Raw genomic sequence first — 12,345 nt, forward strand, 5'->3', positions numbered from 1 at the left:
TCTGAAGATTCATTTAATCCGACCAAGTTTGATTTACGTAAGACAGGAGGACGCCTCTTTTGCCGGGGAGTCTGCTCGCAAGTTCCTCGCTCTGGGGATATGGGAGATGCTGAACCGAAAACGATCTCGTATGAGACGGAATAAGACTACACAGAAGCAAAACCTGGTCAATCGATTGTGTTTACAATCATGTCCACTAAGTCCGAGCAGTCTATCTGTATATATATATCACGGATAATAACACGTAAAAAAGATATCGCCCAAATAAGTCATTCCATCTTCGCATGGAAAGTCAAAATGCTTTGCCGGCATTTTTGCAGTCCAAAGTGTTCCACCACCCCCAATTGATTCCTATAAATTCATCCGAGACCACTGACAACTATGTTTGACCCATGAGACATCAATTTGGCAGGTTGGGATTTGGGTGACTATGGATGAGGTTGAACCAATAGCTGGGAGAAGAGATGGTATATCATCTTCTTCTTCTCTTAGCTAATTGAAGAGTGTCAACAAGTGAGACATCTTTTCCATTAAAAACTTTATCATTTCTTATCTTCCAAATAAATCATAGGATCTATGAAAAGATTTCAATAAGTGGTGCTAAATATACCACATCTTTTTCCTCCAAAAAAGAAGTCTATGTTTTGATAAACAGAGGGATTCAGGATTCGGGAAGTAATCTAAATGGAACATATAGTCCGATAAAGTCCATATCTACAATGTTGGTGGACATTAAAAAAAGAGGTGATTTATGGTTTCTTTTGGATCACCGCAACTAAGATAAGTCCTATCGATGTTTAGATGTCTAAATGCTAATCTTTCTGGAATCACGATGCATCTCGTCAGCTGTTGCCACATAAAGTGTTGCATTTTCTTTGGGGTTCTAATCTTCTACATATGGCTTTGTGATACTCGATTGGATAATCTGGTCATGGCCACAACTAAGTTTATTTTTCTGTATCAGATCACATCCAGATTTAACCGAGAAGAAATAAAGTTGACTTTATCGATTACAAAACACTACAAAATACTATTAACTATATAGTTTTTAACCAGGCTGTTAGCTATGTCGCCAATACCTTTCGGTGATGTTGTCGGGATGGAAGATCACATGGAAGTTCTCAACCCTCTCTTGGGCATGGACTCCAAGGATGATGATGATCCTCGTATCATAGGAATCGTAGGAACAGGAGGCATTGGCAAAACCACCATAGCAAAGTATCTCTACGAAAAGCACAAACTTGGATTTTCACCTCATCGTCGTTATTTCATGGAAAACGTTTCGAAGCTCTGTAGAGAACATGGTCCTTTACATCTACAAACTCAACTTCTTTCCAACATCTTGCATGAAAAGAATGTGATGCTGGAAAGCATTGAACACGGAAGACAACAACTTGAGTGCAGGCTTAGAAACTTCAAAGTGTTTCTAGTCTTTGATGACGTTGATGATGTGAGACAGCTGGATGCCCTGGCAAAAGAGGTTAAATGGTTTGGACCAGGGAGTCGAGTTATCATAACCACGCGGTATAAGAGGCTGCTTAACTCCTGTCAAGTGTACGACGTCAAGTATTTGGATGATGATCAAGCAATCCAACTCTTCCAGCGGATTGCTTTTAAAGAAGGAAAACCTCCTTCTCCTGTCTACTCAGATTTTTCAAGTCGTGTTTTGAAGCTTGCTCAAGGTCTTCCTTCAGCCCTCGAGGCTTTGGCCACTTCATTCCGAGGGAAGTCCGAAGTGGAGTGGCCTCAGGCTTTAGATTCCTTTAGAAAGGCTCCTTACGATAATTTTTCAAGAATCGTAAATGTTAGCTATGAGAGCTTGGACCAAGTTAGTAAGACTGCTTTTCTTCATGTCGCATGCCTTTTCAATGGAGAACTTGTCTCGCGTGTTAAGACCCTTCTTCACCGTGGTGAATTTGGGATAAGGGCTCTGGCGGAAAAGTCTCTCATCGATGTATCTGCTAATGGCCGTATAGATATGCACTATTTGCTGGAGGAAAGGGGAAGACGTATAGTGTATCTCGAATCAGGCAACAACCTTGCTCTAGAATCAATCTTGTGGGACTGGTACGACATAAATCTACTTGCAGACAATGAAGTAAGCCCTCCACAAAGATGTCTTTTGCCTTTTGTTTTGGTTAGGTTGGTTATGCCTTGATTCCTCTTTTTGATAAATGTACTACTACTATATTATATATATCAGGGTGCAACCAGAACTGAAGGAATCATGCTAGATGTTTCTAAATTGCCTTACAATATTCATATCGACTTGAAAGTTTTCAAGCAGACGGAGAATCTCAAATTTCTGAATATCTACAACTACAGGCCTTATGAAGAATTGAATTTGATTTCAATGAAAGAGAACAATCCAAACAGAATTTTACTACCTAATAAACTTAGATTACTACAGTGGGATGCGTATCCTTTTACAACCTTGCCTTCCAGTATCATTACAGATTGTCTTGTAGAAATACTTCTGTGCCACAGCAACCTCACAACTCTTTGGAGTGGAAGCTCCCCGGTATGTTACCAAACAAAACTAATCTTGTACATGAGATTTTAAATGTTTTTCCAACATTGTTTTGCTGCAATAATATGTCAGAGACTTTCTCATCTGAAAAGGCTGAATCTTACGGGATCTATGGTTCTAAAAGAACTTCCAGATCTTCAGGAAGCAGTGTATCTAGAGGAGTTGATGCTGGAAGGTTGCATTTCCCTGACAAGGATTCCAGAGTCCATTTGCAGCCTACCTAGGCTACAGACACTTGATCTATCCAACTGCGATGGGCTAAAGAATCTAGTGATCATAATAGAAGAATCTGAAGCTACTTCCTTTGAAGGCAGAAGCTTGCACGTTAGATCGGTCCACGTGGATTTTCTTGATGCAGAACCGTTAGCAAAAGAGTCTGGAGACATTTCTCTTACAAATCTATCAATCAAGGGAAACTTAAAAATTGAGTTGAAGGTTATTGGAGGATATGCACAGCATCTTTTGTTTGTTTCTGAGCAACAAATCCCTCATGAACTGATGATGTTGGAGCAGCAAACAGCTATGCCTATGCTCATGTCACCTCCCTACAATTTTAAATTGCTTCACATCGTGCAGTATAACTACAGTGAGCAAAGGGATCATTTCAAGTGTTACAGCTTTTCATACTTCCCCTGGTTGATGGAGTTAAGCCTAATCAACATAAACATCGAAGAAATACCAGATGACATTCACCACATGCGAAACCTAGAGAAGTTGAACTTAAGTGGAAACTACTTCAGGGGTTTACCTCCATCAATGATTCACCTTACCAAGTTAAAACACCTGAGGCTTTGTAACTGCCGCAGACTTGAAGCTTTGCCGAAAATATATCAGCTGGAGACTCTCACACTTTCTGATTGTACCAACCTCCACACATTGGTTAGCCTTCCTCATGCAGAAAAAGACCAGGTCGGATACAGTTTGCTTGAGCTTCGGCTTGACAACTGCAGAAATGTTGAGTCATTGTCAGATCAGCTTGGTCTTTTTACAAAGTTGACATATTTAGATATCAGTCGACACGATTTTGAAACAGTTCCTACAAGCATCAAAGACCTCTCCTCGCTGATAACTCTCTGCCTCAACTATTGCAAGAAACTGAAATCACTGTCAGAGCTTCCCTTGAGCATCAAGCACCTATATTCACATGGCTGCAACTCCTTGGAAACTTTTTCCCTTTCAGTTGATCATTCTGCTGATGACCTTGATCTCAGCCCTTGCTTCCAACTGAAGCAGTCTTCAAGTCAATTCACTCGTTTTCCATCTGGAAGACGTAGTGAAGAGGTAAAAAAAACCCTCTACTGTAATTAATCATTACTCTCTCTCTCTCAGTCTCTCTATATGCAAAAGCTAACTTTCTTTTATTCCGTCTAATAGGTACCATTATGTTCTTGCATCCAGAAACCTAAGATATTGGATACGCGTGATCAAGGGCTGACTGTCAGATTAATCTCCACAAGGCGTTTTAGCTCCAGAACCTTGAAACTAATGGCGTTTGCTCTGTGTATGGGTGTCTTCATATTATGTAGACGATGGGCAATAGCTAGGTAACGATTGTCATCCCGGGTTGTATTTGAAGGGAATCGTTCAGTTCATCAACACCTTATGTGTGTATCATTCTCTTTCAGCTGCAGTCAAATCCACTAGCTGAATGAAGAAGTTCAATGATACTTTCATTACTGTCAAAACTGTTTAATAAAACCTGCAATTAATGCTTCTTCCCACACCTCAGAAGCAGCTTGTCCTTCCACGGAGAAATAAGGCATGGGATTAAATGGCAGAAGGAAGACCGTGAGCAAGCCGAGTAGCTCGGACTGAGAGTTGTCCAAAACCATCACAAGAAGTACGTCCTCTTCCTCCTCCTTCAAAAGAAATCTGTTTAGACATCTGGAGAGGCATCTTTATCATTCAAGCACTTAACTTCATAAACGTTTTCTACTCCACAGGTGTTGAGCAAGCACTTAAAACGATATACACAACAAGAGCTGTTAAAATGAAGGAAAGAAGCTCCAGATGTTGTAAGAGTGTGCTAAAATTACATATGTAATTTGCGATTTAGTCTGTACGCTTGGTGCTGAGCAAGTTTTTTTTTGTTCACCATATATCACCTTTTGCCTCTCCTGTAAAATGGAAAATGTCAGGCATACAACCTTTGCTTCCACGTCTTCCCTTTTAACATCATAAGAGAATGGTGAGGCAGCTACAGTTCTAGCATTAAGTTGTTCAATCAAATCTTCTAGCTTCAACAGTTCTGTACTCCTACCAAATCTTTGCCCTGTGTAAGCAGCAATAACTGATCAACAACGTACGGAATAAATACTTTCTTCTGCTGTCGCTCTGACACTTTGTCACCATTTTATTATCAAAAAAGTTAACCAAAAAAAAAAAGTTAACTGAGTCTACTTAAGATAGCCCAGTAAAGCTCATTACTTCAAATCCAACAAACTCTTCCTTGATGTTCGGCCTTTGAAAAGAGGCCTTTTCGAATTTGCGTTTTAGTTCATACTATCGAGCAATTGAAGCAGCGCGTCGAGCTATAGTCGGACTTCCATCATGCTATGAAGTCAATGAAAATTTGATGTCTAAACCAAAGTTTATGTTTTAAATGGGCCATAATTTGTAAGTTGGAGATTTTAATGATCATTTTTCCGATTCTTTAACAATAATACAACTTTTTAGGACAAGATTGTCAGTTTCATGACATGGATAGTAGGAGTGGGCACGGAGCGGATATCCGGATTTTTAAGGATATCCGTGATCCGATCCGTTCCCTACGAATATTCGATTTTTCGATTCGATCCGATCCGTAACTCTTCGGATATCCGGTGCACCGGATATCTGTGAATATCCGAATTTTTGCCGGTTATCCGATTCGATCCGTAAAAAAATAATAAAAAATTAAAAAATAAATAAAAATAAAAGAAAAAGAAGAAAATATAATAAAATAATAATATCTCATCATAATTTTTCAAAAAAACTATATACTTTCAAAAAATTTAATAACTAAATAATTAATTCAGTGAATAAAAACATTATAAAACTTATATAGAGATATAAAAGTATATATATTATATAATTTTATAAACATGTATACATATATATTTATATAACGGATCGGATCGGATATCCGTTTCTAAAAATATTAGTATTTGTGATTTGCTTCGTCTTTGACGGATATTGGATTTTAGTATTTGCTTCGATTTGTTAAGTTACGGATATTCGGAATTTTCGAATCAAATCGAAACAAATAACGAATCGAATCAAAATTTACGGATATTTTGCCCACCCCTAATGGATAGTGGCAGCTCTCGATTCTTCATGCTCGGTGCTGGACGAGTATTACTGTGTGTGGCCCATGGGGTTTTGTCTCTCCACATTGCTGTAAGTCTCCTCGCCTGTTCTCAACTAACACTATTCAGTTTAAGTCACACCGGGAATTTCCTCCACAGCGTTGTTGCAATGGAAAAAGTCAATTGTGGTTTGTGGTGGTCAGTGACAACAGTGACAAATTGACTAATCTCACTTGTAATGCGATGGAAAAATATTTCTTTTTGTTTTTCCATCGACTGATTAATTTCCTATCATTGAGCAGTATAATACTTGTTACAATGAGTTTAAATAATCATTCATATAAATCTCAAATTGTTGAAATAAAACGTCTGTTAAAGTGAAATGCTTATCATATATAGACTTCAATTCCTTTTAGGACAACAACCAAGCTCCAACATTACAAATGTTGAGTCTAACATGGTGAAGCAAAATAAATAAATACATATATAATAATATCAAAATATCACTTCTGGCTCTATTTAGAGTGTCCCATTGCGCTTACAAATATATAAAAAAAAAATAAGGTCTAAAATACCACTTGTGGCTCTGTTTCAAAAGAGATAAATCATCACAACGGTGACAAAGTACCAAAAACTTCACAACTCTCTGCCTACTCAGAGAAAGCTAACCGCCTGGTTCACTCACTTGGTTTTGGGGGCTTTAGAGGATTTAGAGTGTCCCATTGCGCATTTCCGCTTACAAATATATATATAAAAAAATAGGGTCTAAAAGACACCCCCTGGGACGACATTGGGGTTGGCAGCTGGAGTGACAGAGACAAAGGGATTGATCCTGACCCAAAGCAACGAAAAGATGGACGCCAGAAGAACAGACCAGACGATGACAATGGTTGGCGTCCTGTTCTGTCTTCCCATTAGACCTTTCAAGAAAGGGTAGAGATGTGCAATGACCCACAAGGCGAAGAAAAGCTTTCCAAAGAGCGGTCCCCATGACTGGTACCCGCTGTTCACAGCATAAGAGACACCAGCCACAATGCCTATGAGGTTCACAACTAGGACTGTGGTCGGTGGAATGAGAAGAGCTGTCCATTTGAAGATGTAAAGCTCCGCGAAGTCCCCATCTTCGTCTGAGGCTTTGGATGTGACAGTGAAGTTAGTGTCTATACCCGCGAGAACCTTGAGTAGACCTTGGAAGACTGCGAAAAGATGAGCAGATGTTCCACCAATGACCCAGAACTGCTCGTTTCTCCACCAGTCCTCGATGCTCACACCGCTCCATCTCAGCTCTAGAACTCCAGTCACAGCGATTGAGATGAAGAGAAGAATGAACCAAATACTCGCGTAGTTGCTTATCTGCACAACAACGTTGTTATAGCTTTTTAAATAAGAGATGATGAAGACTGAAATAAAGGTTTTTGACATATAGTCTAACGAACCTCTGGTATGATGAACTTGTCTGTGATGAGGCAGAAAGCAGGAAGGATACAGTAGGCGATGAGAGGGAGAGCTGTAATAGGGTAGACAATGGTGTTGATGTAAGCGAGTCTCTCCAAGAGTCTCAACCTTCCTGTATAGCCATACCAGATAGGGCAATGCCTACTCAAAAGAATCTCAATGGATCCCAACGCCCATCTAAGAACTTGGTTCAAACGATCAGAAAGATTGATTGGTGCAGATCCCTTGAACGCTGGTCTTGGAGGATTGCAGTAGATGGACATCCAACCCCTGGCATGCATCTTGAACCCAGTAAGAATATCTTCTGTCACAGAACCGTAGATCCAACCAATCTAACCAAAATAAAAAAGCCAAATAAGATGCCATCAAGAGAGGTGAGGAAAGAGATCATAAAGTCTTCAAAACTGAACCTCTTTTCCCCATTCAGTCTTGTCCTCGTAACCACAGCTTATAACATGAATAGCCTCCTTGAGAAGAGTAGCAGGATTGGTCGTTGGTGGAATGCCACCTTGTTCCATGAAGGTAGCTGCAATAAACACTGGCGATTGACCAAAACGCTTCTCTACACTCTTCTGGGACATTAGAATAGACCTTTCATCATCATATCCTGCAATCAAAAGGGAATGATGTAAGATTATACCATCAGATGAGGAACTGATGTTATTACACTATAAGCTCAATCTTACCTTCAAAACCCTCCTCGATGTCATCCATATTGAACAGTGGAGCATTGGAGTCACTTCTGTTGATGCCTCTCCTCTGTTGATCATAGTTATACTTCTTGCTCTTCTTTCCTTTCTTCCTTGAGCCGCCACAACAGCTCTTCACAATAATATTTGGTTCAAGATCTTCCTCAGTCAAAACAGGATCATATCCGTATAGAGCTTGCCTATTGAAACAACAACCAGTACCCACATATACTGGACCCTGGATTCCATCTAACCCCTTCAAGTTAATCTGCACAAAGTAGCAAAGTAATCCAATAAATAATATGAACAAATGAAAAAGACTCTGTTTGAATTGGGGGAGCGCAGCTCACATCGAAGAAGACAATATTCCTGTTGGCATATCGATCGTGCAAGTCAATACCATCAAAACGCTGTGGGAACTGGACATAGCAGCACTTCTTTCCATAAGCAGGATCCATCAGGAAACACATTGCTTCTTTAATAGCTTTGCTGTTGTTGAAGTAATGATCACAGTCCACGTTCAGAAGATAGGCTCCATTGGTCAGAACAGCAGAAACGCGGATCTGTAAAAGTAAAGAGAATCTAAATCAGGAGGGAACAATATTCTCCAGACGAAAGAATATGAAGAAGAAAGCTTCCTAGGCATTCAACAAGAAAGGAAAAGCTAACAAACCAATGCATTCATAGCTCCGGCCTTCTTGTGGTGTTGAAATCCAGGCCGCTTTTCACGGGAGACATAGATTAGTCTAGGCAGCTCATTTCCGTCGGTATCCAGACCTCCGCTGTGTCCTAAGAACACCTGAAATTGAAACAAAACGATGCGGCATAAATATAATATTCTGAAATTGTTGCTAGGAACTTCATTACTCTCGCTTTGATAAGGGATTGCATCACTGTACCTGTATCATTCCAGGATGATCTCTGGTGTTGTTACCAGGCCAGGGAGTACCATCCTGCATTGTCCAGCCTTCTTCAGGGATTTTCTGTGCTTTAGCAACAAGTGCATTGATCCTCACCTTAAACTCCTCATACTCTCTCTGTCATTACAAGGAAAAGAAATTTTAGAGTCAATCTCTAGTTTTTCTAATGGATGAGAAGCAGATGGAGATTTTCAAATGACCTTCATAGCTCGCCTCTCTTTAACAAAAGAAGGCTGGATCTTGTCCTTCAAGTAATCTATCTTCTGAGCAAAATAGAACTCAGGGGCCCTGGGTTCAATGCTAAACTTCTTGCAAAATGGCACCCATTTCTTTGCGAACTCCGCAGTTTCAGAAAGAGATTCGAACGTAAGCATCGCTGCACCATCATCTGAAACATAACAGGCTACTTTGTCTACAGGGTAGTCCACCGCAAGAATCGAGAGGACTGTGTTTGCTGTTACAAGAGGAGGCTCTTTCAGTGGGTCCACAGTACTAACAAACACATCGACAGGAGTTAGCTGTGAGGGTTCCCCGTCTCGATCATATCTACAATATGAAACCATAATCAATCCATTAAATATCGTCAGTTTAATAGCTTAGCTCTACTCTTAAGAAGCACTTCATTAGGCATGATCCTATCATGATCTAGTCAGAAACTTATTGATATGCACCATTGTGGAAGAAGGTATCAAATTAGCACAAAAAATAAGATAAAGAGTGTGATGCATAGACCTAAAGACCAACCTTATAGCGAGACGGTCAAGATAAGTCTCTCGGTTAATGGGGTACCATTTGGGAAACTGATCAAGAAGCCAAGAAAATGCAAACCAGATCTCACAAATAACTGAGGTCAGCCAGAGTGGATAAGCATCTTTTACTGGGTGAGTTGTACGATATTGCAAGAAGAATCCCAAGATGATAAGCCGGAGAATAATCACAACCCGGTAAGGTGTGAGATGAGAAGGCGGGATAGGCACAATACGGCTCATAGGCAGCCTCGTATCATCAGCCCTGCATGTAAGACATCCATAATTGAGTGGAAGGAAACTAAGGAATAACACTCAAATTTGAAAAAAAAAAACATATAAAGCAAGAAAGATCTTGGTTCTAGTAGTTCTTCAACTTACATTTGGAGTTCTTCGCCATTGGAACCAGTCCCTTCAATTTCACCTCCTTTCCCTTCATGGTATTTACCAGTCATCTGTACCATATTCTTCTCCTGCTTCAGCTTCCACCCTTCAACTCTTTCTTTCCAGTCAACATTTCCAAGCCCATAAGAGTTCAAGTCTTTCGAAGGGTCCACTATTCTTACAGGGACTGCAATTTTTAGAACGAGCTATCACTTAGTGTCCACACAAAATAATGTAAAAATGACATATAACTAATGCCTGGTGCTCAAAGCAAAAAGAATGTGAATACCAGGTTGGCGTGGGTCAATATATGGAGATGAAATAGCATTCCTGTCACCAGGCCCCAATGGACCTGATGTAGTACGCACAGACTGTGTATCAGGCGTGCGTATTTCCCCAGAAACCTGTGTATAGAAAAAAATGTCAAGAATCTATAGAGAAAAACGACATAAATTCTATTTCTAAACATGGAAATCATGTAAGATAAAAGAACTTGCTGTTAAAGATTGTTCACAGTTAGCATTGAAGTGAAAAGCAAATAAAAGATCTGTAATCTAGACACTGCTTGAGTAATACAGATCACTTTAGATGTAGATCATTACCGTATGGCCATGGGTGAGAAGAGGAATTGGTTGAGATTCATGTCTAGAAGAGGAAGAGAACTCTTCACCACGGCGTTGGCGTCTTCCCTTGTTAGCACCCTGGGTGTAATTGAACTCATTCTCGATATCATCAACATCATCCTCATCTTCATCTCCTTCAACACGAGGACTCCCTACAACAATCCAAAACGTTGTTCAGCACACATACACCAACAAAGAGCAAAAGATTCCAAACGAAGGAATAAAGACTAACTACTAACCCCTGAGTCGTCTGTATCTAGTCTTGCATTGAGGGCAACACTGAGTTCCATCTTTCCTCTCGTACTCATAGCAAGGACGACACACAGGGAAGGCACATTCATTGCAAGCTACAAAAAAATCTCCAGTTTCAGTGAGACCAGCGTTATCACCACAGATCTGACATGTATGTGGATCCATATTCTTCAAAGTCTTGGACTGCATTGTCATCAACGTCACACCAACTGTTAGTTTATTGATATTAATAACAAGAACCATCTCAAAACTCAATGTAGATCCAGGGAGATCTAGTGAAGCTATAAGTAAAGTACTAAACTTTGGTAGCTAAAGATCTATTACACAAGCCTTAGATCAAGAACCTAAAACTGAAAATTCACCGACATAAAAGGAAATGATCACTAAATCACAAACAATCATGAAAGTTTCCATCTTTAGCAACTCAAGATCCCAATGGAGGAAACTAGATGAGATCTAGAAACACTTGAAGAGAATGAAGCGAGGGAAAAAAACACGAACCCCGCCGCCGTCAGATTCGTGACGGATCCGAACGAGCTCGTTTCTCCGGTAGGAACCAGCAACCAAGCCGGCACTGGCCTCCATTGTCAGATCACACCGACAGAGAGATGTTCAAACACTGACACTCTCTTTCTTTCTTTCTTTTGATCTCTCTCAGCTTCAAACACCAATCTGCTTTGTCTATTTTATTGCCGTGTCTTTATTTTTTTTTAAATTTTATTTAAATGATAAGTAGATGAATATTATTTCACCGGAGAATGGTGACGGTAGCCTCTTCGTCTCCTATAGTTTTGGCTCGAATTATATTATAGGTGTTCTTTTATTAAAGCTGAGCCGTTGGCTTTCCCCACTAGACGAGCCAGCTAGTATGTGACGTGGCCAGATTGTAATAAGATTGAGACAGGACAACAAATCTGCTATCATCTGTCGGTGGAGACATGACGATACTGTAATTAGGTTCAAAATGTTCAATTTAAAAAGTTATGAGACATGACAATACTGTAATTAGCTACAGTCGGAGAAAAAGAATAAAAAAAATATGAATTGTGATCATCTGAGTAGGCCTATTAGAACATCTTTATTGGTGTATTTCAACACATCTTAGGTCAAGTCCAACCAGACGCTATAACGTTAAAATAGTGTAGGATTTGACGTTTTCTTTCTCCAACGGCACGGTAAAACAAACGGTATAATAGTGTGATTCCTTTGTTTACTACAGTGTCACACCATATTTGGTGATGCACTGTAGCGACGGCAAATCTTTTTTTTTTATTTTTTTTTTCAAAACTGTTTCTCTTATGTCAAATCAAAGCTGTTTATTTATATATTGTCTATCTAACTGATTAAATTTAATTTATATTACTATTTTATAAATAGATCACATAATAAAAATAAAAATATATAACAAAGTTTGATTTACACATTGAAAATTAAATTACAAAATAAAATAATATTTTCA

General features: G+C 39.5%; 2 protein-coding genes across 4 annotated transcripts; one reads left to right on the forward strand and one right to left on the reverse strand.

Moving 5' to 3' along the window:
• Nucleotides 1–1,052: 1,052 nt before the first annotated feature.
• LOC108849948 (disease resistance-like protein DSC2) lies at nt 1,053–4,624 on the forward strand. Of its 3 annotated transcripts, XR_008944760.1 has the most exons (6): nt 1,053–2,098; nt 2,204–2,521; nt 2,603–3,811; nt 3,905–4,074; nt 4,162–4,370; nt 4,474–4,624. XR_008944760.1 is itself a non-coding variant. In XM_057007740.1 (5 exons), exons 1-5 carry the CDS (start codon nt 1,067–1,069, stop codon nt 4,172–4,174), a joined length of 2,748 nt encoding a protein of 915 aa, XP_056863720.1. In that variant the 5' UTR covers nt 1,053–1,066; the 3' UTR covers nt 4,175–4,624. The 3 variants fall into 3 exon arrangements, 1 of the variants encoding a protein (XP_056863720.1); XR_008944761.1 differs by having other exon boundaries at nt 3,905–4,370; XM_057007740.1 differs by having other exon boundaries at nt 4,156–4,624.
• Nucleotides 4,625–6,278: 1,654 nt separating this feature from the next.
• On the reverse strand, nt 6,279–11,634 carry LOC108854500 (cellulose synthase A catalytic subunit 1 [UDP-forming]). The gene is made up of 14 exons (XM_018628074.2): nt 11,388–11,634; nt 10,874–11,069; nt 10,614–10,786; nt 10,301–10,415; nt 10,009–10,198; nt 9,626–9,892; nt 9,082–9,427; nt 8,861–8,998; nt 8,635–8,760; nt 8,312–8,524; nt 7,959–8,229; nt 7,683–7,879; nt 7,254–7,604; nt 6,279–7,170 (listed from the first exon to the last, which is right to left on the reverse strand). The coding sequence occupies exons 1-14, from the start codon at nt 11,469–11,471 to the stop codon at nt 6,583–6,585; spliced, it is 3,255 nt and encodes a 1,084-aa protein (XP_018483576.1). The 5' UTR covers nt 11,472–11,634; the 3' UTR covers nt 6,279–6,582.
• Nucleotides 11,635–12,345: the final 711 nt, after the last annotated feature.

This window comes from Raphanus sativus, chromosome 4, assembly GCF_000801105.2.
Source record: "Raphanus sativus cultivar WK10039 chromosome 4, ASM80110v3, whole genome shotgun sequence".
In the NCBI taxonomy this organism is placed as follows: Eukaryota; Viridiplantae; Streptophyta; class Magnoliopsida; order Brassicales; family Brassicaceae; genus Raphanus; species Raphanus sativus.